The 24,120-nt window shown below is 50.9% G+C and overlaps 1 protein-coding gene across 8 annotated transcripts; it reads right to left on the bottom strand.

The window, feature by feature from the left end:
• Positions 1 to 2,435: 2,435 nt before the first annotated feature.
• On the bottom strand, positions 2,436 to 23,868 carry DDR1 (discoidin domain receptor tyrosine kinase 1). Of its 8 annotated transcripts, none has more exons than XM_060189415.1 (18): positions 23,766 to 23,868; positions 16,080 to 16,209; positions 15,886 to 15,988; positions 15,460 to 15,688; positions 13,800 to 13,947; positions 13,469 to 13,577; positions 12,208 to 12,394; positions 11,855 to 12,101; positions 11,244 to 11,339; positions 10,983 to 11,134; positions 9,086 to 9,251; positions 8,174 to 8,284; positions 6,838 to 7,082; positions 6,559 to 6,686; positions 5,654 to 5,872; positions 4,604 to 4,838; positions 3,546 to 3,695; positions 2,436 to 3,445 (listed from the first exon to the last, which is right to left on the bottom strand). In XM_060189415.1, exons 2-18 carry the CDS (start codon positions 16,165 to 16,167, stop codon positions 3,305 to 3,307), a joined length of 2,754 nt encoding a protein of 917 aa, XP_060045398.1. In that variant the 5' UTR covers positions 16,168 to 16,209; positions 23,766 to 23,868; the 3' UTR covers positions 2,436 to 3,304. The 8 variants fall into 8 exon arrangements, with proteins under 8 accessions (XP_060045398.1, XP_060045397.1, XP_060045399.1 ...); XM_060189414.1 differs by lacking the exon at positions 23,766 to 23,868 and adding an exon at positions 21,699 to 21,730; XM_060189416.1 differs by lacking the exon at positions 23,766 to 23,868 and adding an exon at positions 21,623 to 21,711.
• Between the last annotated feature and the right edge of the window lie 252 nt (positions 23,869 to 24,120).

Genomic DNA, 24,120 nt, shown 5'->3' with positions numbered 1-24,120 from the left:
CAAGTTTACTCACATATTACAATGCACAAGGATCCAGGTTCAAGTCCCCAGTCTCCACCTGCAAGGGGTAGGGAAGCTTCACAAGTGGTGAAGCCCCATTGCAGTTGTCTCTCTTCCTCTCTCCAACTCTATCTCCCCTTCCCTCTTGATTTCTGTCTCTCCAACAAGCAAAATATTTTTTAAAAAACACTAGTCAAAAAAAAAAAAAGAGTGAGTCAGGCAGTAGCACAGCAGGTTAAACGCATGTGGCGCAAAGCACTAGGACCGGTGTAAGGATCCCGGTTCGAGCCCCGGCTCCCCACCTGCAGGGGAGTCGCTTCACAGGCAGTGAAGCAGGTCTGCAGGTGTCTATCTTTCTCTCCCCCTCTCCTCTCCATTTCTCTCTGTCCTATCTAACAACAATGACATCAATAATAACAACAATAATACAATGGCAACAAAAGGGATTAAATATTTTTAAAAATTAAAAAAAAAAAAAAGGATGACCTGCTTCTTCCTATACTTAGAACAGAATTTTTTTTTCCCCAGCCAAATTTGAACTCTTTATTAAATGTTCTCTCTTGGTGGTTATGACTCTTCCTTCCAAACCTCTGGAACCATTTAGATACTTAGTTCTACTTCCCAGCACACATTTAAAGGATCATTTGCACACTTTATTAACATAATCTAGGATTCTCCACCTGGGACTTGCAGAGCCATAGGAGCTTAGAGTGTCCTAGAACATGGACAAGAAAGCACGTCCTTGTTTTTCCTTTAAGTATGAATATGGTAAGCAAACTTCCCAGTAGTATCAACAATGAATCTGCCTTGTCATTATCACAGCTACTTTTACATTCCACACTTGGTAGAAACCTTAGAATACCACTATGCTTCTTACAGTTTGGCAATGTTAGTAGGTATTGCACCTGACACTAAAGCTAGTTGTTAAAGAAGCAGGGAGGTGGAGATAGATACAGAACTTTGGTGGGGGGTGCAGTGTGAAACTATACCCATGTAATCTTGTCAACCACTGCTAAATAACTAATAAAAAATTTAAACACATATGTTCCTTATAATTTAAAAACAAACTTTCTTCTGTAATCATTAGGTTGTCAGGAAAGTCATGATTTCTGCCTAGAAAAAAAAATATATATATATATCATGACTTTTGCAACAATCCAATATATAAATGATAGCCAGACAGACTATAGTTTTTTATTTTTGTTTTATCAGAGCACTGCTCAGATCTGGCTTAAGGTAATGCCAGGGACTGAACATGGGATTCAAACCTCAGGCATGAAAGTCTTTTGTAGAACCACTATGCTATCTACTTATCCCAGACTAGCTTTTTATAAATCTTTTTTTTTAATTTTTAAAAATATTTTATTTTCCCTTTTGTTGCCCTTGTTTATTATTGTTATAGTTGTTGTTGTTATTGATGTCATCATTGTTAAATAGGACAGAAATAGAAAGGGGAGGGGAAGACAGAGGGGGGAGAGAAAGATCGACACCTGCAGACCTGCTTTACCACCTGTGAATCAACTCCCCTTCAGGTGGGGAGCCAGGGGCTAGAACCAGGATCCTTACACTGGTCCTTGTGCTTTGTGCCACGTGTGCTTAACCTGATGCACTACTGCCCGGCTCCCAATTTTTATAAATCTTAAATCATAATTCTGAGGAGCAATCAATAGAAGTGCCAAAGGGATCCTTGGGTTAAGCAAGATTGAGATCCCCTGGCGTAATCCATCTCTTTTCAGGCCTTCTGCAGAGGTTCAGGCATTCATGAGGTCCCTCACACTAGGGCCTGATTTAGAGAGGAACAGAACACTGTCCTGGGCTAATTATGTGAGTGGTGGTAGTGGTAGGGGTGGGTGTTCAGGTCTTGAAGCATGATGGCAGAGGAGGACCTAGTGGGGTTTGTATTGTTATATGGAAATGTTATACATGTGCAAAATATTGTATTTTAATGTTAACTGTAAACCATTAATCCCCCAATAAAGAATTTTTTTTTTAATTCTATGGTAGAGGGGCCGGGAAGTAGTGCAGCAGGTTAAGCTCACATGATGCAAATAAGGATCCCGGTTCCAGCCCCTGGCTCCCCGCCTGCGGGGGAGGGGGGGTCGCCTCACAGGAAGTGAAGCAGGTCTACAGGTCTCTCTTTCTCTCCCCCTCTGTCTCCCCTCCTCTCTCCATTTCTCTGTCCTATCCAACAATAATGACAGCAATAACAACGATAAACAACAAGAGCAATAAAAGGGAAAAAATAGCCTCCAGGAGCAGTGGATTCATAGTGCAGGCACTGAGACCCATCAATAACCCTGGAGGCAAAATATATATATATATGTACATATATACATATATATATACACATATATATGTGTATATATATATATATATTATGTGGTAGGCAATGGCATGGGAGAGGAAAAAGAAGGAAATGGCTTGAGGGAGACAGCTTTGAAAAACTCAACCTTTATTACCTGCCTAATGCAGGGGATTAAAATTGTATTGAGCTAAATTCATATATTAGTGTAAAAATCTGTCTTTCCCTCCAAAAATGTACAAACCCCAAGTGATTCTAGAAAAACCAATATGGTAGCTACGATAAAGATGTCCAACCCCAGGGCCACAGGCCATTACTCCCTCTTTCCCCCTAATTCCAATATTTATTCCACAGAAACATACAGGCTTAGAGAAGTTCTAGCTATAACATGGCAGGTGAGAAGTGGAGGTGATTGGGGTTGGAGGCAGGGGTCACCCCACCCTCACCCTCAAGATCCAGTGTTTCAGAAGATGGAGGGAGAAGCCAAAGCTGAAGAAAGTTCCAGGAGTGAGCACAGGGAGTATCTTTCTCTCTGATTTGTCCTTCTCACTCGCCAAATTCTCAGCCAGCGGAGTCCAGTGTGTGACAGAGAGAAGGGGGGGGGGGGGCTGGCTGCAGTCATCTCTCCAGGAACCAGTGTTGTCTAGATGCGGCCCAGGTGCTCCAATGAGTCATGTTCAGTGTCTGCCCTGTATTTGCTCCCACCCTCCCCCAGGGATGGCTAGAAGAGGTCAAAGAGGATCCCATCCACAGGGCCAGCTGGGTGGGTGGTAGGGGCTCTGGGGAGAAGAGCAGGAAAGGGAGCATAAGAGCATGTCAGGAAGGGAGGTGTCAGCTCCCTGGTGGGCCCAGCCCACCCATGGTCACACTGCCTCTGTCTCAGGGGTAAAGGACAGTTGGGAAGGGAATGGAGTCGGGATGCCATCAGCTCCTCTTCTCTTGCTTAGTACTGCTGGCTTCGCCTGAATCCTCCCTGAAGGAGTGCTGGCTGGGTGTTGGGCTTCACACCATGTTGACAGCATCTTCTGTCAGGAACCTATGCAGCTGGGAAAACGGTGGTCGCTGCTCTGGCTCCCGGCTCCAGCACTGAAGCATCAGCTCATACAGGCCCATTGGACAGGCGGGGGGCCGGGACAGATACACCTACATTATGACAGGGAGGAGATGTAATTTAGTCCCGAAAATGACAGGTTCTGCCCCTCCCAGCCTACCCATCCCCATCTGCCCATCCCTCTGCTCTGACCTGCCGGCCCTGGTCCCGGAAGAACTCCCCAGCATTCTCGATCACTTGTTCATCGGTGAGCTGCCCAAAGGGCTGGGCCCGGCAGAGCATCAGTACTTCCCACAGGGTCACCCCAAAGGCCCACACGTCACTAGCGGTTGTGAACTTCCCCTGGGACACAAGTAAGACAAGAGAAGGGCATTGGCAACAGAGATCCTCCTCCACTCTTCAGAGGGGAGCCCCAATTCCACTCGGCATGCCCCACCTGACTCTTTCCCAATCTTCTGGACCCCACTCTCTCCCTAGCTGCCCACCTCCCCATTCATCCTGCTCTTTCTCCCAGCCTAATCTCCGCCTTCCTGCTCTGCGCTCTCTACCTCCCCCACTTTACTGCTTCCCTTAAGAATTCACTTTATTGTGGTCCCGGAGGTGGTGCAGTGGGTACGATGCCAAACTCTCAAGCATGAGGTCCTGAGTTTGACCCCTGGCAGCACAGGTGCCAGAGTGATATCTGGTTCTTTCTCTCTCTTCCTCCCCTTCACATCAATAAATAAAATATGTAAAACATCTTAAATAAAAAATAATTCATTTTATTTATACATATGAGAGCTTCGTAACACATAGACACACACAGGAGCAGGAGCACCTCTCTGCTCTGGTACATGCCGTGTTCGGGGATAAGGGGACTGACTGCACCAGCAGCCTCAGGCATACAAGTCCAACGCTCTACTGGTTGAGCCGTTTCTCCAGCCATTCTTTATCCTTTTTTCTGCTGCCAACTCTCCTAATTCATCTCCTTCTCTCTCAAGCCTCATCTCTTCTCTGATCTCTCTTATCTGTCTGCCACCTTAACCCACTCTTGGCTCCTGCACTCTTCCCCACCACACCATACCTCCTCGCTTTCTCCAGGCCCTAGAGCCAGAGGAAACCTTATAGGGCACTGATCCAAATTCCTATTTTACAGATAAACTGCACCCAGAGAGAGCAAGTGGCTGAGTGAGCCTCAGAGCTTCAAGTGGCAGCCAGTGCTCTCCACCCCTGCCATGCCCAGCCAGCCTCCCTCCATCCAGGTCTCTCACCATGAGGATGCACTCCCAGGCCATCCACCGGATGGGCAGCACAGCCCGGCCCTGCACACGGTAATAGTCCCCAGCGTAGAGGTTCCGGCTCATGCCAAAGTCCGCAATTTTGATGGTAAAATTTTCCCCAACAAGACAGTTTCTTGTGGCAAGGTCTCGATGAACAAAGTTGAGTGTGGCCAGGTAGCGCATGCCTGAGGCAATCTGGGCCACCACATGCAACAGCATCGGGTAGCTGAGTAAGGTGACAGCAGAGGGGTCACTGGGAGCAGCCTCAGACTCTGCCCACCTCACAGGTTCCCACAGAGGAAGGGGAGACTTTGCTTACATGGGCTCCCAGTGCAACAGCAGAAAGCCCACATGGACACCAGCAGGCAGGTGCCCACTCAGCCTTTCTTTGGCTCCTTTGATACCAATGAGCTACTCCCCAATCTGGGCTCTGGGCCAGTGAGGGCAAGAAAGGACACGGGAATTCCTGATAGGTGACTCCTGCCTTGCCGCTCAAATTCATAGATGATCATAGTCATATATTCTCCCATATTTGGGGGCTACTCTCTGCCATGATCCAGCTTTCTGGTCCTATTTCCAGCTCTGACACCATCTCCCCAGACAATATCTTTAGACCACCTACATTTTAGCTGTTGGACTCAGGCAAAACACAGTAAAGTCATGGGCCCCTTGGACTATAACTAAAGTAGAACTACTAGTTTTTTCCAAAATGGGGACTCCAAATCTCATCTGCTATATTCTTGCCCTTAGGTTCCTGATAATTAAACCACTTCTTCTTATTTATTATCGTAATGCTTTTCAGTCATCAACATGCAGATGCTACCATGATGCCAACCTGACTTCTCTGGGCAGACAACCACACCAATGTGTCCTGAAGCCCCACCTCCCCAGAGGTGTTCCTTACTCCAGGCTCTCTGCCTGGAGATTCTACCTGCTTCCCCCATAGCATGCTGCCCTCTTCCCTCCAGACTGGAAGGAGAGTAGGGGAGGTTGCCCCCCCAGGGAGCTCTCAAGGAAAGGCCAACCTATGTAAGAGGGTACCTGATGGTGGGCCCCTGGGAAACTTCCCCATCTCCAGGGACCCCCTCAGCTGTCTTGTCCTCCAGCTGGTGGGCGCTGAGGAACTGGTTCAGGTCGCCATTCTCCATGTAATCGGTGATCATGCACAGGGGGTCATCCTGTACACACACGCCCAGGAGGCGAATGATGTTGGGATCCTTTAGCCTTGACATGATCTTCACTTCCTTCAGAAAATCATTCCTGGAGAAGCAGGGAGAAGGTGGATGTCATAGTGCTGGCCTTCCCTCACAGGCACTAGCCCCCCTGCCCCCAACATGTGCTGATCCTATCAGGGGCACAGCCAGGCTGAAAGCTCTTTTTTTCCATACACCCCTACTAGTCTTCACTGCACTGCTTTTTTGTTTTTGTTTGTTTGTCTTATTTTAAAGATAAACCCTTTTAAGATTTATTCATTAATAAGAGGAAGAAAGAGAGAGAGAGCCAGAGCATTATTCTAGTATATGCACTGCCAAGGACTGAAGCTCATGTTTTTTTTTGTTTTTTTTTTTTAATTTTTTATTTAAGAAAGGATTAGTGAACAAAAGCATAAGGTAGGAGGGGTACAACTCCACACAATTCCCAACACCCAATCCCCATAACCCACCCCCTCCCCTGATAGCTTTCCCATTCTCTATCCCTCTGGGAGCATGGACCCAGGGTCGTTGTGGGATGCAGAAGGTAGAAGGTCTGGTTTCTGTAATTGCTTCCCCGCTGAACATGGGCGTTGACTGGTCGGTCCATACCCCCAGTCTGCCTCTCTCTTTCCCTAGTAGGGTGTGACTCTGGGGAAGCTGAGCTCCAGGACACATTGGTGGGGTGAAGCTCATGTTTTAAGTTCAAAGCTTATACAGTGCATCACCTCCCAGGCTGCCATCCCTGGTTCTCACCTGGCATTCTTGGTGGCATCTGGCCGTAAAATCTTGACAGCCACCAACAAAGGGTGTCCTTTGCGCACAGTAAGGGGAAAATCTTGACTGACCAGATCCTGAGGGCTCTCTACCTCACACAGGTGTACCTAGAAAAAGAAGGTCACAATGTTCACCACGGTCTCAGAGTCCACTAGGATAAAGGTCACAGGAGGCCGGGGCTGTGCCACAGGATGTGTGTGGGCATGGCATCAGAGTCAAACACTGCAGATGGCTTGAGAAGGGAGCCTCCTTACTTACCTCGCCAAACTGGCCCTCGCCAAGCTTCTCCTTGAAACGGAGCCGAGACCGAGGGAAGTCCACTCTGGGGGGCCCATCCCCGATCGCCCCTAGGGGCAGCGCTGGCACAGCATAGGTGTTACCCCCAGTGACGCCCTGCAGGGTGACAATGTCAGCCTCAGCATAATGGGGGACGCTGTTCTGAGGAGGTGGGGACAGGAGGGGGGCACATGGCTTCTCAGGCTCCATATAGTCCCCACTGCAGGCTAGAGGGGTGGGGAAGGAAAGAAGACAAGACAAGACATTAGGAGCAGCACCCATGAGACCCAGTTCTCCACACCCCACCCCCATCTCCTAGCCGTGTGAGAGACCGAGTCTACTCTCCATCTTCCTGGTAAATCACCCACCAAGCTCAACCCAGAGAAGATGCAGACGGGATACGAGTTAACTGTTCCAGAGCTTGCATGGTAATGGAAATGGTTGAGCAAAGAATGTTTTGCAATCTTACTCTCTAGGAATCCTAGCCCCACCCAGGAGACAATACACTAAGTCAGAGGTAGAAAAGGAATTCTTCTGTTCACTATTAGAAAAGAGATGATCCCAGCCATGGTCACCCTACACTTTCCAAACCCATGTCCCACTCACCACCAGCCCCACGCATTCACTTCGCTGTTCTATACCACCACCCCCCCAATCAGCCCTGATTCCTTCTTGTCATGGTTGCAAACCCTCCTAACCCAACACACCAAGCTCAAAGACAAGCAGACACAGGGGCACACAGAAAGGAGGGAAGGAACAGATCATCACAACCTGCACAACAAGGAGTCTACAGACAGGAGAGGAAGCAGGGCTGACCCCTCTTTGCCCTGGGGAAGGAGCAACAATGAGAAGGCAACACCACAGAGAGAGGAGGCAGACAGAAAGGGCTGGGATGTGAGCCTTCACCTCTGAACAGCAGAGAAAGGACACATGGGGGGAGAGAACAAGCACCCAGGGAGAGAAGCCCTCATGGAAGTTCTTGAGAAGGGCAAGAACAAAGGAGGAGTTACAAAGGAACTTGCAGTTCCTCAGCCATCTCTTCCTTCTCTGGATCTGGAGGGCTGGAGAGAAGTGGTAGAATAGGAGGAGGGGACAAAGCTCAAAACCAGTGACCTGTCTACTCAGCTCAAGCAGAAGGCATTCAAAAGGAGCAAGCGGGAGCAGTGGACAGCTAAGGGCACGAGAGCTACGTCCTTGGGAGCTCAGGAGAGCAGAAGATGCCACAGTGGGAGAGGAAGGAGTGCAAGGTGTGAGGACTTTTCTCTGTCCCAGTAGAGGTACGGGGAGCCTGGCAGAGCCCAGAAGCAGAGGGGCTTACCCTGGGTGTTGGTGGGTTTGGCCCAGGCGGGTGTGGGGGGGCCCGGGCCTCGAGGGGGGCGGGCGTAAGTGGCCAGAAGGAGGCGGTAGGCCGGATTGGAGAGCAGCAACGCTGTCGGGAGAAGGGAGGGAAGACACGGGGAAGGGATGAAACTCAAGGCTAGACAGACAAGGAAATCTGGAATAGGACAAAACCAAGGCTGATGGGAATGTACTAACAGGCAGGATAAAACAAGGAGCTAAAGAGTGCTGGATAACTGGATGGATAGATAATGTATGGACAGTGGGTAGATGGATGGGTGGATGGAGTGACGAGTGAATAATGAAGTGCTGTATGAATACAAATGTATGGTTGGTTGATGGACAATGGGCAGATATATATGTAAGTATAGATGGATGAATGCCTGTTGGGTGGTGAGTGGCTGGTGAATGGATAGACAGATGATTATGGATGGGTGGACAAATAGATGCATTGACTATATTGAATAAATAAATGGATAAATGGTCTGATGGTGGATGGGTGGATGAACAACAAATGGACGAATATAGAAGAATGAATGGTTGTTTAAATATAGATGGATGAATCCTGAAGGATGAAGTGAATATGGTAAATCTAGAAGAAAGGAAGGGGGCCAGGAAGACAATGGTGAGGGTACAATAGAGAAGAGAGAGATACATATGGTACAGAGAGACATAATGAGACCACTGGGAATTATGACTGATACACAGAAAATTTTAAGGAAGACTATATGTAAGTTCATGGAGTGATATAGAGGGTGGTGACTAGAGATACAGAAATTTTTAAAAAATGAGTTGAAAGTGAGGAAGACAAGAAAATAAAAGAATGAAGGGAGGATACAATAGGAAAACAGGCAGAGAAAACTGAGTGGGTCTTGAACAAAACAGGTCTTACCAGAGCCATTAGGGACACCAGGTGCAGAGCGGGGTGGATTCCCACGAGGCCGAGGCTCCTGATAAGGGGGCGGCTCTCGAGAGCCTGGATGGTTGTTGATGAGGATGGTGTCACCAGGGACAGAGAGATGAACTGTCAGCTCCTCTTCTAATACCCGACGCTCAGCCTTGTCATGGGGGACAGTAAATGTTAACTGCAGCTACTGCTCTGCGCATGATTCCCAGCTCTTCATTAAGTGCTGTGGGTACAGCACTTAAAAATAAAATTCTCTCCTTTTATCCTCACACAGGCTTACAACTGTACCTACTATTAATTTCATCACACAAATAAATACATGCACAAGAGGCAACCTAGAAGCTGACACAGTAGATAAACGGTTGAACTCTAGGGAGTAGCGCAGCATGTTGAGCACACGTGGCACAAAGTACAGGACCGGCGTAAGGATCCCAGTTCGAGCCCTGGCTCCCCACATGCAGGGGAGTCGCTTCACAAGCAGTGAAGCAGGTCTGCAGGTGTCTGTCTTTCTCTCCCCCACTCTGTCTTCCCTTCCTCTCTCCATTTCTCTCTGTCCTATCCAACAACAATGACATCAATAACAACAATAATAACTACAACAATAAAACAACAAGGGCTACAAAAGAGAATAAATAAATAAATATTTTTAAAAAATAGGTTGAACTCTCAAGCATGGAGTCCTGGGTTCAACCCCTGGTATCATATACACCACAGTGATGCTCTGGTTCTCTCATAAATAAATAAACTTAAAGAAGAACAAGGAGGGGGGGAGGAGGAAGAGAAAAAGAGGAGGAGGAAGGGAAGAAAGAGGAGAAGGAGGAGAAGAGGAGGAAGAAGAAAGAAAGAAGGAAAGAGAGAGAAAGAAAGAAAGAAAGGAAGGAAGGAAGGAAGGAAGGAAGGAAGGAAGAAAGAAAGAAAAAGAAAGAAGTGGCCCAGAAGATGAAGCACTGCATTCTCAAGCACGAGGTTCTAAATTTGATCCGCATCATTGCATGTGCCAGAGTGATGGTCTGGTTCTTTCTCCTCTCTCCCTCCCAACACACACACACACACACACACACACACACACACACACACACACACTAATAAATATATCTAGAAAGAGAAGAAGGAAGGAAGGAAGGAGGAGGCATAGATGGAGGGAGGGAGGCAGGCCTGGATGTGGTGCAGTAGAAGAAATGCTAGACTTTGAAGCATGAGGTCCTGAGTTTGAGCCCCAGCATTGTATATGCCAAAGTGATTACTTGGTTCTCTCTTTCCTCCCTCAAATAGATAAATAAAGTTTTCTTTCTCAATTTAAAAAAGAGAAAGAAGAAAGGATAGATGGAGGGAAGGGAAGAAAGAAAGGAGGGAAAGAAAGGAAGAAAAATATACTTGAGAACATGACTTCCTTGATATCCCACAATTGGGATTCTATACTTCTACCCAGATTAACGATAAAATGAGCTTTAATAGGCATCACTACCACTGGACTCCCACCCATAAGACATGGAAATGAGGGTAGGCTGGACTTTTTCTGGTTGTTTACCTCTAATTTCATTCTCCACCTCTTTTCCACCCAGTTCCTGCCTTAAGAAGTTGACGAGTGTGGCCTGCATCAATGAGCTGAATTTGAGTGGGCCAGAGAGGATCCCCAACAGGCATTTGGAGGGCTGGTGGAAGGAGGAAAACTATACTACTCCTTGTCATCTTCACACACCCTGCCACATCTCTGAATCTACCCTCTGTACTAAGCCCTCCTCTAATTATTCTTATTAGACTCTGCTCTGTGCTCCGTCAGACACTAACTAATGCAGAAGTCACAACTCTAGCCTCAGTCCCCACATCCTGGGCTCCCTGACTCCCCCCCAGCAGCCCTGTGCTCCCAGTCCCCTCTGCCCACCTTGCTGAGGAGCCTGCGCCAGTGCAGCCGCCAGAGCATTAGGGCAATGATGAGCAGCAGCAGTAGGATGATGGCCACCAGGCAGCCAATCAGGATGGCAGTTGGGCTCCCCTCGGCCTTGGCCACAGGCTGCTGGCCCCTGGGCTCCAGCTCTGGCAGAGGCAACAGAGTTAGAATCACAGCCACAGATTCCTACCCAAGCTAAGGTGGCTCCCAGGGGCACTGAAGCCACATACCAGAGGCAGCCCGTGAGCTACTTACCCAAGCTGCTAAAGTTGGTGGGTGGTGGGCCTGGTGGCCACATGGGGGCTGGTGGAAAGGTGCCCCCCAGGGCTGGAGAGGAGTCATTCATAACATCTGGGGGAGAAGGCAGAGAAGAAAGGAGGGAGTCAGATCACAAGAACAAAAGGCAACACACAAGCACCAGTCCGTGGGAATCCCATAGTTGGGTAAGGAGTTGAAGCAGGGGCCCAGTTCCCACCCCTCCTCCCCCAGCTCAATGCAGCTCTCCTCCCAATCAATCAGAATGGGTGGTGGGAACAGGGTTATAGAGGATTCTGGAGGTCTCTGCTGTAGTGGATGTTAACCTTTTAGTTGTTGGGTAGTGGGCAGATACAGGGCTCCCCTAGGGTGCCTAAGGTGGTAATTCTGGGTATTGGGAAGCTCAGAAAGAGGGCCACTTCTCAACCAGCACTGACAGACTGGCTCAGTACTAGTCACCAGCAAGGGGCTCATAAAGGACCGGCAAGGAGAAAGCTGTGGGAGGGCATTAAATTATTGGGGCAGCCCCTGCTTGGGAAATTTCACGGACGATGGGTAGAGCACTGCAGGGCTGGCAGGCAGTCAGTAGAGATCTGGGATCAGGGGCTCACCTGAGGTGAAGGAGATTTCACTGAAGAGTAACCAAGGCCCAGCAAAGAGGAAGCGGCACTGCAGGAATCGGCCTACACGGCCACCCAGGGGCACTGACACAGCCCGGGCTCGAGGGTCCCCCAGGCTGCCCCCCAAAGCATGGCGCATGGATTCTCCCTCCCAGGCTAGGGCAGGGCCCCGCTTGAAGCGACACTCCACCCCGCCTGGCAGACGGGCTCCCAATGTATGCATGTTGTTACAGTGGACCTGGGGGAGAGAGGGGGGACACAGGGTCAAGGTGAGCACCCAGCAGGCAAACACCCCAGGGGCACCCAGCCTGGCCTCAGCCCTCCCTACACACTGGCTACATTACCTGCATGGCCTGGAATGCCCTCAGCCGGTCAAACTCAAACTCCATCTCCACGTAGCCACTGGGGAAGCTGTGGTTGTTCCACCCCACATAGTCATAGCCCGGCCAGACCCGAAGCTCCTGGCTCTTCCTGAAGTCATCCAGCCCCACGACACCATCTGCCAGCTGGCCCAGCCCTCCATACTGCAGTCTGGAGAAAGCAACCGAGGTCAGAAGAGAGGAAAATGTCACTTATTCCTGTGCTCTGCAACTCTGACCCACCACCCCCGAAATAGCTTGCCAGCCTGGCTCAGTCCCCACACCCCTGCCCCCACCCAGAGCAGCTATTTCCCCAGCCCAGGGTTATCATCAGTTCTTTAAGGTCACACACTATATAAAATCAGCCATCTCTAGGGGACACAACTCTATGACAGAATAATGATTATACTTATTGTGGTAATAATCTCTTTTATATATATGTATATTTATTTATTTTCCCTTTTGTTGCCCTTGTTTATTATTATTGTTATTGATATCGTCGTCGTCCTTAGATAGGACAGAGAGAAATGGAGAGAGGAGGGGGAAAGAAAGAGAGACACCTACAAACCTGCCTCACCGCCTGTGAAGCGACCGCTCTCCAAGTGGGGAGCTGGGGGCTCGAACTTATTGTGATAATTTCTATAGATATAAAGGTCAGGGGCTAGGTGGTGGTACACTTAGTTGAGCACACACATTACCATGTGCAAGGGCCTGGGCTCGATCCCTCCTGCCCTGCTCCCCACTTGCTTCATGAGTAGTGAAGCAGATCTGCAGGTGTCTCTTTCTCTCTCTCCTCTCCCTCTCTACCGCCCCCCCTCTCTTAATTTCACTCTTCACTACCCAATAAAATAAGTTAAACATTTAAAAAGAGACAGATACAAGGGTCTTGGCAAAGTGTCAAACAAAACATCATAAGAGCTACTATTAACCATGACCCTGGAAGTGGTGTAGTATGTAGTATAAGGCACTGAACTCTCAAGCATGGGGTTCTGAATTCAATCCCTGACATCACATGTGCCAGAATGATGCTTTGGTTTTCTCTCTCATTAAGAAATCTTTTCTTTTTTTTAAGAGAGTGAAAGAGTGCTAATGGTGTCACTGCTACCCTCAATCCTGGTCCTGCCACTTGAGGCCCCACCTAACCCATCCTCCTTCCCAGCTATTCCATTCACTGCCTTGATTACTATGCAGCCAGCCCACCTCCCTCCCACCCCAGTCTCCACCCCGCAGTGCCCACTGCTTTCACCCGCTGATGATGTGTGTAGTGTGTCCATCGTAGGTGGAGTCGTTGAGGTGCACGGCTTCGGATAAGTACATGGTCTGCCCCACAGGGGCTGTGTAAGACAGGAGTCCATCTGTGGCAGGGTGAGGGGGAGGATGTTGGTGGCACAAAGTCCCATCCTCCTCCTTGTGTCCTACCCCTTCTCCAGTGGCATGAAGGAGGCAATGCCAATTCCCTCCTCCTTCAGAGTGACAGCTTCCCAACAGGAGAGAGAGTATCCTAGATCTCCCACTTCCCAGTCTTCCTCCCCAGTCCCAGGACAGGAAGTGAATTCTGAGAGGGCTGAGTGACTCACCCTTCCAGAGACAGCCATAAAGTTCGACCCGCATACACACGCTCATGACCCGGTCTGCCCGGGGATAGAAGCGAACCAGGCGGGCCACCATGGGAGGCCCAAGGTCCTTCAGCACCACTCCCCCAGGGTCCTCATTACCTAGGATCACCTGTGGGTCAGGAAATAGGGCAGATGGGTGGGAAAGGCTCCCGATGGGATCTAGTTCCCACTCACCAGCTATTTCCCAGCCACAGTGGCCACAGAGACCCACAAAGGGCAGCACCAAGCACACAGGGATGGCAAGACATGGCCAGGCATCTGTGAACTGATGTGCTACAACAGAGACCTCTGGTACCTTTCAGCCTGATGATCTATCCCGGGCCTTCAGTGCCAGCCATCCACCCCTTGTCTGGCTCCACTGTTTGTGTCTAAGCCCTTTATCCCCTTATACCAGGACTTTACCCAGTCCCTCACAATAATACACCACAGTACCCTCTTGTTTCCCCCACACACACCCCCTCTGTTCACTCAGTAGATGCTAGCTGAGCACTCTGTGTGCCAACCAGGCATGCTGTCAGTGCTGAGCATCAATCCCTCCCTGGCAGAGCTGAGAGTCCAGTAGAAGAAAAACCTGTGGATGAGAGGCTGGTGTGGGGTGGTCAGAAAAGTCATCTGAGGATGTGTCATCTGGGAGGGAATTGAATGGAGAGAAGGAGAGCCTGTGGACAACAAAGGCAGGAGCTTTCCAGGCACTGGGAGAGCAAGTGAGGGTGCCGAGTCTATGGGAGGAGCCCCAGCTTATTGCAGGGGCTGTGGGGGAGCTGTGGTCCAGAAGGAAGAGAACTGGGGGGTAGGAGATTCTGCCCAGGCAGAAGCTTAGTTTTTGACTGCCAGAGTAGAGAGACAGTGAGGACTATGAACCTCATGTGCAGCATATGACTTGCATTTTCTAAGACATAGTGAAAAAGACAAAGTAGATATTTGGTCTCAGATGAGGAACAGCAGAAGCTGGAAGAACAGTCTGGGGGACCATTGTGTGTCTCAGTCTACGTGGGCCTCAGATGATAGAAAGAGAAATGGAGAGAAGTGGTCAACTTCAGGCCTTGCTGATGGTTGGAGGAGAGCCACTATGGTCTGAGCATCTAAGCACATGCTGGGGGAGTCAGGCGGTAGTGCAGCTGGTTAAGTGCACGTGGCGCAAAGCACAAGGACCGGCATAAGGATCCTGGTTCGAGCCTCCAGCTCCCCACCTGCAGGAGAGTCACTTCACAGGCAGTGAAGCAAGTCTGCAGGTGTCTTTCTCTCCCCCCTCTGTCTTCCCCTCCTCCCTCCATTTCTCTCTGTCCTATCCAACAATGATGACATCAATAACAACAACAATAATAACTACAAGAGCAACAAAACAGAAAATAAATAAATAAATATTTAAAAAAAATTTTTTAAAGCACATGCTGGTACCAGTTCCTAGCTGGAGAATACTGAAGGAGTACAGGTTTAGGGTGGGAATGGGACTCAAGTTTGACATGGGAAGTTTATGTTATGTTTGAGATACATTCTAGACATCTAAAACAAATGGAAAAATTTGGGCTGGAGAAGACATACATTGAAAGGTGGCATTTAAAGTGTAGTTGGAGGAAGGGGAGAGCAGGCCCACCCTGGGCACTGTCCTTGTCAGGCTTACCTCCTGACCCCAGCGGTCCCTCCAGTCCATCCAGCGGTGGCCATCCCGAGAGTAACGCAGCCGGTAGCTGGGGGAGAACTCCTTGCCCAGGCCTCCTGCATGTCTCCCCTGGGTGCCCACCAGAGCCACCAGGTGCAACCGCCGTAGATCCACCTGCAGATACTCCTCCTCCTTGGGAAAGACTGGCCCTGCAGGGCACCATGCCCCATCCCCATCGCTGCTCTCCAACCTGGGAGGGGGACGGAGGGCACAGGGAACACCTGACCTCAGGCCTGCCTCTCAGTATTTAACTCCCTCACCCAAGACTTTGGGGGGGGGTTATTGGCACCAATCCTCTCAGAAGCCTCTTGGCTTGGGTGGCAAGGTTAGAAGGGCAAGTTGCAGCCCCTGAAGCTCCCTCCAGAGCAGCCCAGGTGTGCCAGGTACCTGCTGTGGTGAGCTGCGGTGGAGTCTGACCAAGAACTGGAGGCAGAGATGTCCCCATCCGGGATGGTCCGGTCCTGCATACCCAGGGCATAGCGGCACTTGGCTGGGTGAATACAGGCAAATGGAGGGTCAAGGCCCCCAATTCTCTGTCTCAAAAGTTCCACCCCTCCAAGACCTAAGAGTCAGTATCATACCAGGGTCAAAATGTCCTTTCATGTCATTGTCTCCAGTTGCCACCAATGGCAGCAGCAGCAATAGAGATGAGAGGGCCCCTGGCCCCATAGCTCCTGATCCCTTGGGCCTAAGGTGGTGGGGGCAGCATCTCTGCAGGGGACAAAATGGGAGATTGGGTCACAACTAACAACTGAGACAGAATAAACTGCTTTAGGGAGAAAAGCAGTGCAGTTATATTTGTCACTATTTAACATCGGCTGTGCTTTCAGAATGCATCCTATGGGCCAGACACTAAGCTAAACTCTGGACCCTTCCCACACACCTAGGGGGAATTCTTAGGGAAAGAAGAGACCCCAGTGCCTTCCAATCTCCCTACCCTCTGCAGCCCTACCAGGCCCACAGTGGTGCCCTGGACTAAATGCCTCAGCAGTACCTAGAAACTGCAGAAGCTCAGGTCCTGCCTTTAACCTGCTGAATTAGAATCTGCACTGTAACACAATCCCCAGGTCGGACAATCTCTTCTCCTTCCTAGAGGTCAGGTTGTTTATCGGTACCACCTAGATCTCTTCCAGCGGGTACCTCCTTATGAGTCCAGTCCTCCCTCAACGCAGTCACAGGAAGTTATACTTTGTTTTGTTTTGTTTGTTTGTTTGTTTATCTTTCCAGAGCACCACTTAAAATCAAGATTATGGTGGTTCTAGGGACTGAATCTGCAGCCTTCAGTACCTCAGCTTGCATAACCACTATCTCACCAGCCCAGGAAAAGTTACATTGACCTGTCCTCTGCCCAGATCTATACTTCTTCAAATTCCTGAATCATAAGGGTCCCATAAAGCCACCCCTTAAACCCTTACCTCACATCCCTACCATCTCATCCCTAGCTCTTATTATTCTGCCTTCCATTCTAAAGAGCCAACAACTCCCTGCAGTTTCTACTTTCCAGAGAAGCAGGCTACCTCCCTAGGAAGAACCCAGAGATCCAGGCTAAGGAGAAAGCTGAGTTGCCTTGGAGATGAGGGCGGGTCTAAAGACTGGGAAGCCAGGTCACCCCAGGAGGTAGGGGGAGTGGGGGGATACTCCCCCAACCCTTTGTCCTCCTCCAGCTGCTCCCACAATGCTGTGGGGCAGGAATGTAAGAGGCAGCTGAGACCCCACAGCTCTGAAACAGCAGCTGAGGAGGCTGACTGAGTTGTGGAGAGCACTAGGGAATCAAAGGAGAGCTAGAACCAGAGGCTTGGTGCCTGGTCCCTTGGGGGCCAGAAGCATCACACAGGGGCCTGGAATTCCTGGGTGCCACTCTCCACCCCCACCTCTCTGGGGAACAGCAGGGCCCTTGTTCCCCAGAGTAACCTTCATGCCTATCCCAGATGAGTCATCAGAGCCAGACGGAGCCCCGGGCAGAGATACAAAGACAGGCAGAGGAGAGGAGGCAGGGGTAGAGAGGGTGAGGAACACAAAGCAAGAGGTAAACAGAGCAGGCTGGGAAGCCAAGGCACAGAGCCAAGCAGAGAGACACACATAGTGTCCCAACAGCAGGGCAGTGTGCTCTCTGAAACCACTATCACCCACTGGGTTTCTCTTCACTGGGTCAATCAGAAAGGACTGGCCCAGAAAAATCTACTCTTCCCACATCCCACACCACCCTAGACCCTTCACTCTTCTCCTGGGCCCCCTTGCCAACCCCTACCCCCACCCTAAATAATACCCACACAGCTATGTGTGTACACACACACACACACACACACAAACACCTTATCCCACTTTCAGAGACAAACATTCACATGTGACATCCACATAAATCAAGTAACACATAGACACCCTTAGCCAGGGCAAACACCGTTACACCACACAAACCAGCTCCATCACTCAGGGAAAGCTATCTTCAGTCACCTGTGAACAAGCAACAGATCCCACATGCTCCTACAATCAAAGAACAGTGTGAGCCACACACTCTTGGACATTCAGTACCAGGTCCCAAGAGAACTAGGACCCATATACAGCAGGTGATTGAGCCAGAGGAAAGTGGGCAGTAGAAGCAGAAAACAAAAACTTGAGTGGTTTCGAGGGGGGGGGCTAAGAAAAATGCCATAAGAAATAAGAACAGAAAGGGAAACTCAGAGCACAATCGACTGAGCCTGGAGTAACCAAAGTTAAAATCTCTGGGTAGAGGGTGAGGGTGGATTCTCAGCTTCACTGTGGCGGAGAGCAAGGAAGGACACAGACCTTTGGTGGTAAGAATGGTGTTAATATACACTCCTATAGTCTTCCAAATCACTATAATCACTTTTTAATAAAAAAAATTTTTTAAAGAAGTAGAAAGAAATGAAAAAAATCGGGAGTCGGGCGGTAGCACAACGGGTTACGCGCACGTGGCGTGAAGCACAAGGACCAGCTTAAGGATGCCGGTTCGAGCCCTCGGCTCCCCGCAGGGGAGTCGCTTCACAGGCAGTGAAGCAGGTCTGCAGGTGTCTATCTTTCTCTCCCCTCTCTGTCTTCCCCTCCTCTCTCAATTTCTCTGTCCTATCCAACGACAACAACAATAATAATAACCAGAACAATGATAAAAAAAACAAGGGCAACAAAAGGGGGGAAATGGTCTCCAGGAGCAGTGGATTCGCGGTGCAGACACCTAGCCCCGGCAATAACCTTGGGGGCAAAAGTAAATAAATTAATTAAATTAAAGATAAAAAACGAAAGAAAAATCTCTCCATTTTCCCACACTTCCAGCGTTCCCCAGTCTCCACGGTGCCTCTCAATTCTGAACACACCTGGGTACCTTCAGCAACTGTGAGTCTGAGTACCAGACTCCAGACAAGAGTGAAGGTGCCAGAAAGGAATGCCCAGCCAGCAAAGGAACTGCAGGGTGAAGGCTGGGGGCAGGACTCCCAGGAAGGTGCTTACTGTGCAGTGACATGCTATCTTGGCAGAGTCAACAGACCATCTAGCCTACTGGGTGATGTCATTGGCAGGTTGCGGTGCCAGTCTCTTTTCTCTGCTGGGCTGGGTGGAGGCTTAACAGTTAGTTGACGCCTGCAGGGGCTGGACAGGAATGGACAGGCCCACTTTTCCACGGGAATAGGGGGGCAGGAGATTAGATGGAGCCACAAAAAAGCATCTATCTTCTTAGGGTTTAATCACTCCATATTAAGTGAAGGGGTCCTCCGCCAGTGCTGGAACATTCTCAAGAGTCCCCCACCCACCATTTTTCAGACAGTAAACCAGAACACTGGGGATGCAGGCAGGGACACTTTCAGAGGAGCTGCACAACCACGTCCAGCCAGAAGCCAGAGTCCAGCCTCCCGCCAGGCCACCCAGCGCTCGCCCCTCCGCCCCGCGGGGACCCTTGGTCACTCTCCCTACCTCTCATTCTTCTCGGCAGACCCGCAGACCCAGGCGTTCGACCCCGGAGAGGGGCCTCCTCCGCGACTGGGCGAGGGGAGGGGCAGGCGGCGGGAGCCAGAACCCGGGAGCGGGAGGCGCCGGCGGGGCTCGGGTGTCGCGAGGCGGCTCCCGCGAGCAGCTGTCGGGGGCCTGTTCCGGGGAGAGGAGCCAGGGCTGGGGCGGCTCGGGCCCAGGCGCCGCCTCCCCCTCGCCGGGCTCCCCCTCCTTCCTCCTCCCACCCCCTACCCCCCTCCGCCGGCTCTTCGGGCGTTCGGGTGGCAGCCCGCCCTTCCCCCTCCAGAAGCCAGCAGTCCCCGCCGCTCCCACGCCGAGTGCCGCCCTCCCCACCCCGCACTCCTCCCCGCCCCACCACGCCCACCCCGCATTCCCCTGAGCGGCCGGGCTTCCCCCAGGTAACCAGCTGCTTTGCGCGCCAACTACCATGCCCGGCTGGGTGTCCATCACGCGACACACACACACACACACACACACACACACACACACACACACACACGCTGGGTGTCCATCTCACACACACATACACGCTGGGTGTCCATCACACACACACACACACGCACACACTCACCTGCCCACTACACACATACACGCGCACACAAACTCACCTGCTCATTACATACACGAACGCCCACCGGTTTCCCCCACTCAAGTGCATGGGAGCTCCATTTAGGGTTTCTCATTTATGGCCTCCCTACTACGCCCCTTTTTGGGGCTCAGTTCCTAGAAACTAGGGTGAAGGGGGGGCAGCCCCGGGTCACAGAAAAGAAACAGGTTCCCACAGGCCCAGCGCCCAGCACGGTAGAAGGAATGTTTTTTGGGGAAAGGAGTAGGACTCACCTACCTGTCCACTCCCCCCTCACACACACAAACACAGTCCCCCTACACCCCCCCTCACCCGCCAGAAAAAAAAATGCGCGATTTCACCGGAGGGACTTTTTCATTCAGATAGGGAGAGACACTGAGAAAGGCACTACAGAACCAAAGCTTTTAAGTTCCTTGTGTTACAGTGCAGGCTGTCTGCGGCTGAGCTATCTGTCCAGCCCTCTAGACCCACTTTTGTACACCACCAACATTTACTTTCCTCTGGCACTCTCTAGTCTATGGGACTCCACACCACACCTCCAGAGTTCCCTGTCAGCCCACTCTCTTCCAGCCCATTCCCCCCAGCTCCCCAGGGCATTCACCAGTTCCCTCCCAAGCAGGCCATTGGGTCTAACCCACAACCCTGGCTTCACTGGGGTTCTTCACTCAAGTCTAGGAGTCTTCCTCTGAGAGACCTGCACTGAGGATCTCTGGGCCAAGTGAGGGTGAGAGGGCCTGGACTAGGTGAGGGATGGAGGAGGGGAGAAGAGAAACAACCAGAAAATCAGGCACAGCCAAAAATGAGTCAGACCAGAGACCCAGAGAGGGGAGCATAGACAAATAGAATGAGAGCAAGGCTAGCTGAATTGGGCAGGACAGAGGAGCTGTGGGGAAAGTGTCCCATCCCATCAGCACTACCTGGGAGTCACCTAGACACCTCTCCACACCACACCAGCCAACTACCAAGACAGTGTCTCCCTCCACTGCACCTCATGGCAAAAATAAACTCATATCCTGTGTGCAGGTGTAGGCCCAGATAGCTATCACAAGAAACATAAAAACCCAATCAGACAAGTATACAAAAACACTACCAGGAAAAGGCTGGCCCTTGGAGAACAAGAGCTCCAGGACCAGGAAGACACGACCAGTGATCATGCACCAGACCTGTGGCCCAGTTGGCCTCAAGTCCAAACCCAGGTCCCATCATATTCCAGGGTTGAGCAGTGCTCACATCTTTCTCTGTCATGAAAATTAATAAATCGGGGCCAGGTGGTGGCGCACCTGATTGAGTGCACGCATTACAGTGTGCAAGGACCCAGGTTCAAGCCCCTGGTCCCCACCTGCAGAAGGAAAGCTTCTCAAGTGGTGAAGCAGGGCTGCAAGTGTCTCTCTTGTCTCTCTACCTCCCCCTCCCCTCTCAATTTCTCTCTGTCTCTATCCAATAATCAATAAATAAAATAAAAATAAAAGATTTAATATAAATTTAAAAAAATAAAGTAAATCTTTTAAAAGGGGGGGTAAAATAGTTCTAATTTGCCGGTGAAACACAACCCAAGGACACCCCGACGGCTAAGGGACTTACAGACAGCTAGTTCCCTGATGCCTCTTCCCATCTTCCCCTCAGACCAAATTCCCAGGGCTCACCCCAGAGCACCTACCCCTCGGAGACAGCCGCTGGGGAATCTGGGCGCTGCGAGGCTAGGGCGGAGGCGGGGCCTGGGCGGGGGTGGGGCCAAGGTTTCCCCGGTAACCGCACCTGGGCGGACTCCGCCCCTCCTTCCAGGGCCTGTGTTTCGGGAAAGCCCCGCGCAGGCAGCCTACAGAACAGAGGCCCGGAGCCTCTAAAAAGGAGCTGCAGCTCTTCACACCCTGATGTGACATTCCACACTCCAAGCCCTCGCTGACCCGAGCCAGGTGGCATAGCAGTGTCAGGCGAAAGGGACCACTGCGGAGAGTAGAGGAAACTGTAGAATCCCAAACCCTTAAACTCTCAACTAACCCCTCCCCCGAAATTCCTAGCCCGTGATGCCCACTTCGCCCCAGCCCAGGGCTGGCGCAGGGCTTGGGCTCAGCGGAGTCAAGTGACAGCGGGAAAGAGGCTGGAGCCGGCTGGAATGCGGGGCTCACAGCCGAGATTCCCAGGAGCTAGTGGAGGAAATCCCAAGGGCCCCCAGAGCAGATTCACTGTCCATCTACTCTACTAATGGCTTCCAGAGCCCAGCCCACATTTCCTGCATCACTCCTACCTTCGGAGGCCCACGTGTCCTCCTGAGCCCCCAAAGGGGGCTACCCCTCCCCCACTCATTCGCTCGCTACCATCCCGGGCTTCCTCCCCTTACTCCTCTTGGAGCCAATGGCCTCCTACTGCCTAGGAAGGAGAGGAGGGGAGAAACAGCTGGAAAAAAAATGTGAGGAGAGGCACGTAGGAGGGACCACGCTCTGTTTCAGGGAAGCCCAGCAGGGCCAGTGGGAAGGAGGAAGGACCAGATGGACCCCACTCTTACTGGCCCTTCCCAGGAGATGCAGCTGCCTGGGAGCAAACAGGCCGGGTTGGCAGCTGGCAAGAGAGAGATTGGTCCAGCCAGGGTGAGGGGGTGGACATGGCTTTGGTTGTGAGTCAGGCCTTGACACCACCAACTGCACAGGAAACTGAGGCCCAGGAGTGCAAGAAAGGCAGAAGAGATGACCTAGCACTGGGAGAAAGATGAGACAAGACTACGCTGTTTGGGTGATTGAGAGAGAGGGGGCACGGGACCAAGAAGGGGGACCCAATGGACGATGGTGACTGTACTCAGAGAGACAGGAGACAAACTGAGGGAAACTGAGAGCCAGAGAGAGGAAAGAAGCGGGTGGAGACAGGGCAGACACAGTAAAAGATGGGAAAACTGAGGTCTGGGGAGAAAAGAACTGGACCTAGTGGAAACAGGGAAAAGGGCAAAAACACCTAGAAACAAGGAAAGGAAAGTGAGAAGCCCCAGAGGGCTAAGAGACTCTAAGACTGGAGACAAAGGAGAGAAGGGGTTGGAGTGAAACCAAGCAGTGGGGTATAAGAAGGGACATGGAATGTCAGGGATATCACTTAGCTGATCACCTGAGGTTCCCAGTTCAGTCCCTAGCACCACATGTAAAAAAAATGTTTCTTTCTTTCTTTCTCCTTCTCACTTCTCTCTTTCTCTCTGTGTCTGTGTGTGTGTGTGTGTGTGTGTGTGTGTGTGTGTGTGTGTGTGTAAAATGTGAAACTCTTGCATATGTAATAACTAAAATCAATCCTTAAAACAAAAAGGAAGGGGACATAGGAGATGGAGAAACAAGAAGCTGAGGAAGGCAGCCATCTAGGTGGTATAGTGACTAGTGCACAGGACTTGTATACTATTATGGTGTCCTTCCTCTCTCCCTCTCCTTCTCTCTCTTCCTCTCTCTCTCTCTCTCATAAATAAATAAGTAAATATGTTTAAGGGGAGCTAAGAAAGGAAAAGGTAATTGAGAAGTGTATTCTCCAGCAGACCAAGGGAGACAAAGACCCAAAGACTGAATCAAATCAGAACATAGACTTTCACTTGAGGACATCTTAACTCCCTCAAGCAACTAAGTTTGCTGTGCAATGAGCCCCAACTCTATTTTCCCCCTCTACCCTCTCCTCCAGCCATACCTCCAGCCAGTACTACCAGGTTCCTCCCACACAGGGACTCCCATCAGATCCACCTCCCAGTTCAACTCTGACTTACTCTCAGCTCCAATTCAAGGTTCCCCTGGTTGCTAGTCTGCCAAGTCTCAGGCCTTTGGGGTTCCAAGTCTGGGGCTTCCTAGGCCTGGCTTTGTCAGCTCATCCCGGGCAAGAGCAGCTGCCCAGACCAGCTGCGACTGGCTTCAATGTGACCATGGCAACCCAGCAGCTCCCCACTCTGAGCCAGGCCCCCAGCCCCCGCAGAGAGGGAGGGAGTAGCTTGGCCCCTGAGAAAAGGAGGGAGGTAGAGGACTGTGAAACTAAACCAGGAGGAGACTGTAGACAAAGAAACCTAGACAAAGGAGATGAAGAAGGCTGTGAGGAGACAGTAGCAGCACTACTAAGCTGTGATTGAG

This window comes from Erinaceus europaeus, chromosome 4, assembly GCF_950295315.1.
Source record: "Erinaceus europaeus chromosome 4, mEriEur2.1, whole genome shotgun sequence".
Classification (NCBI taxonomy): Eukaryota; Metazoa; Chordata; class Mammalia; order Eulipotyphla; family Erinaceidae; genus Erinaceus; species Erinaceus europaeus.
The sequence above is the reverse complement of the archived record's forward strand: the minus strand, read 5'-3'. Positions and strand labels throughout refer to the sequence as shown.

What these genes read in the sequence shown, in the direction of transcription:
- DDR1 (XM_060189415.1), bottom strand. Translation starts at nt 16,167, where the DNA reads ATGGGGCCAGGGGCCCTCTCATCTCTATTGCTGCTGCTGCCATTGGTG. An exon ending in TGGTGTCCCTAATGGCTCTG is followed by an intron (nt 8,285 to 9,085) that starts GTAAGACCTGTT and finishes TTCTCCCGACAG; the next exon opens with CGTTGCTGCTCTCCAATCCG. An exon ending in CCTGGGAGTGCATCCTCATG is followed by an intron (nt 3,696 to 4,603) that starts GTGAGAGACCTG and finishes CTTGTGTCCCAG; the next exon opens with GGGAAGTTCACAACCGCTAG.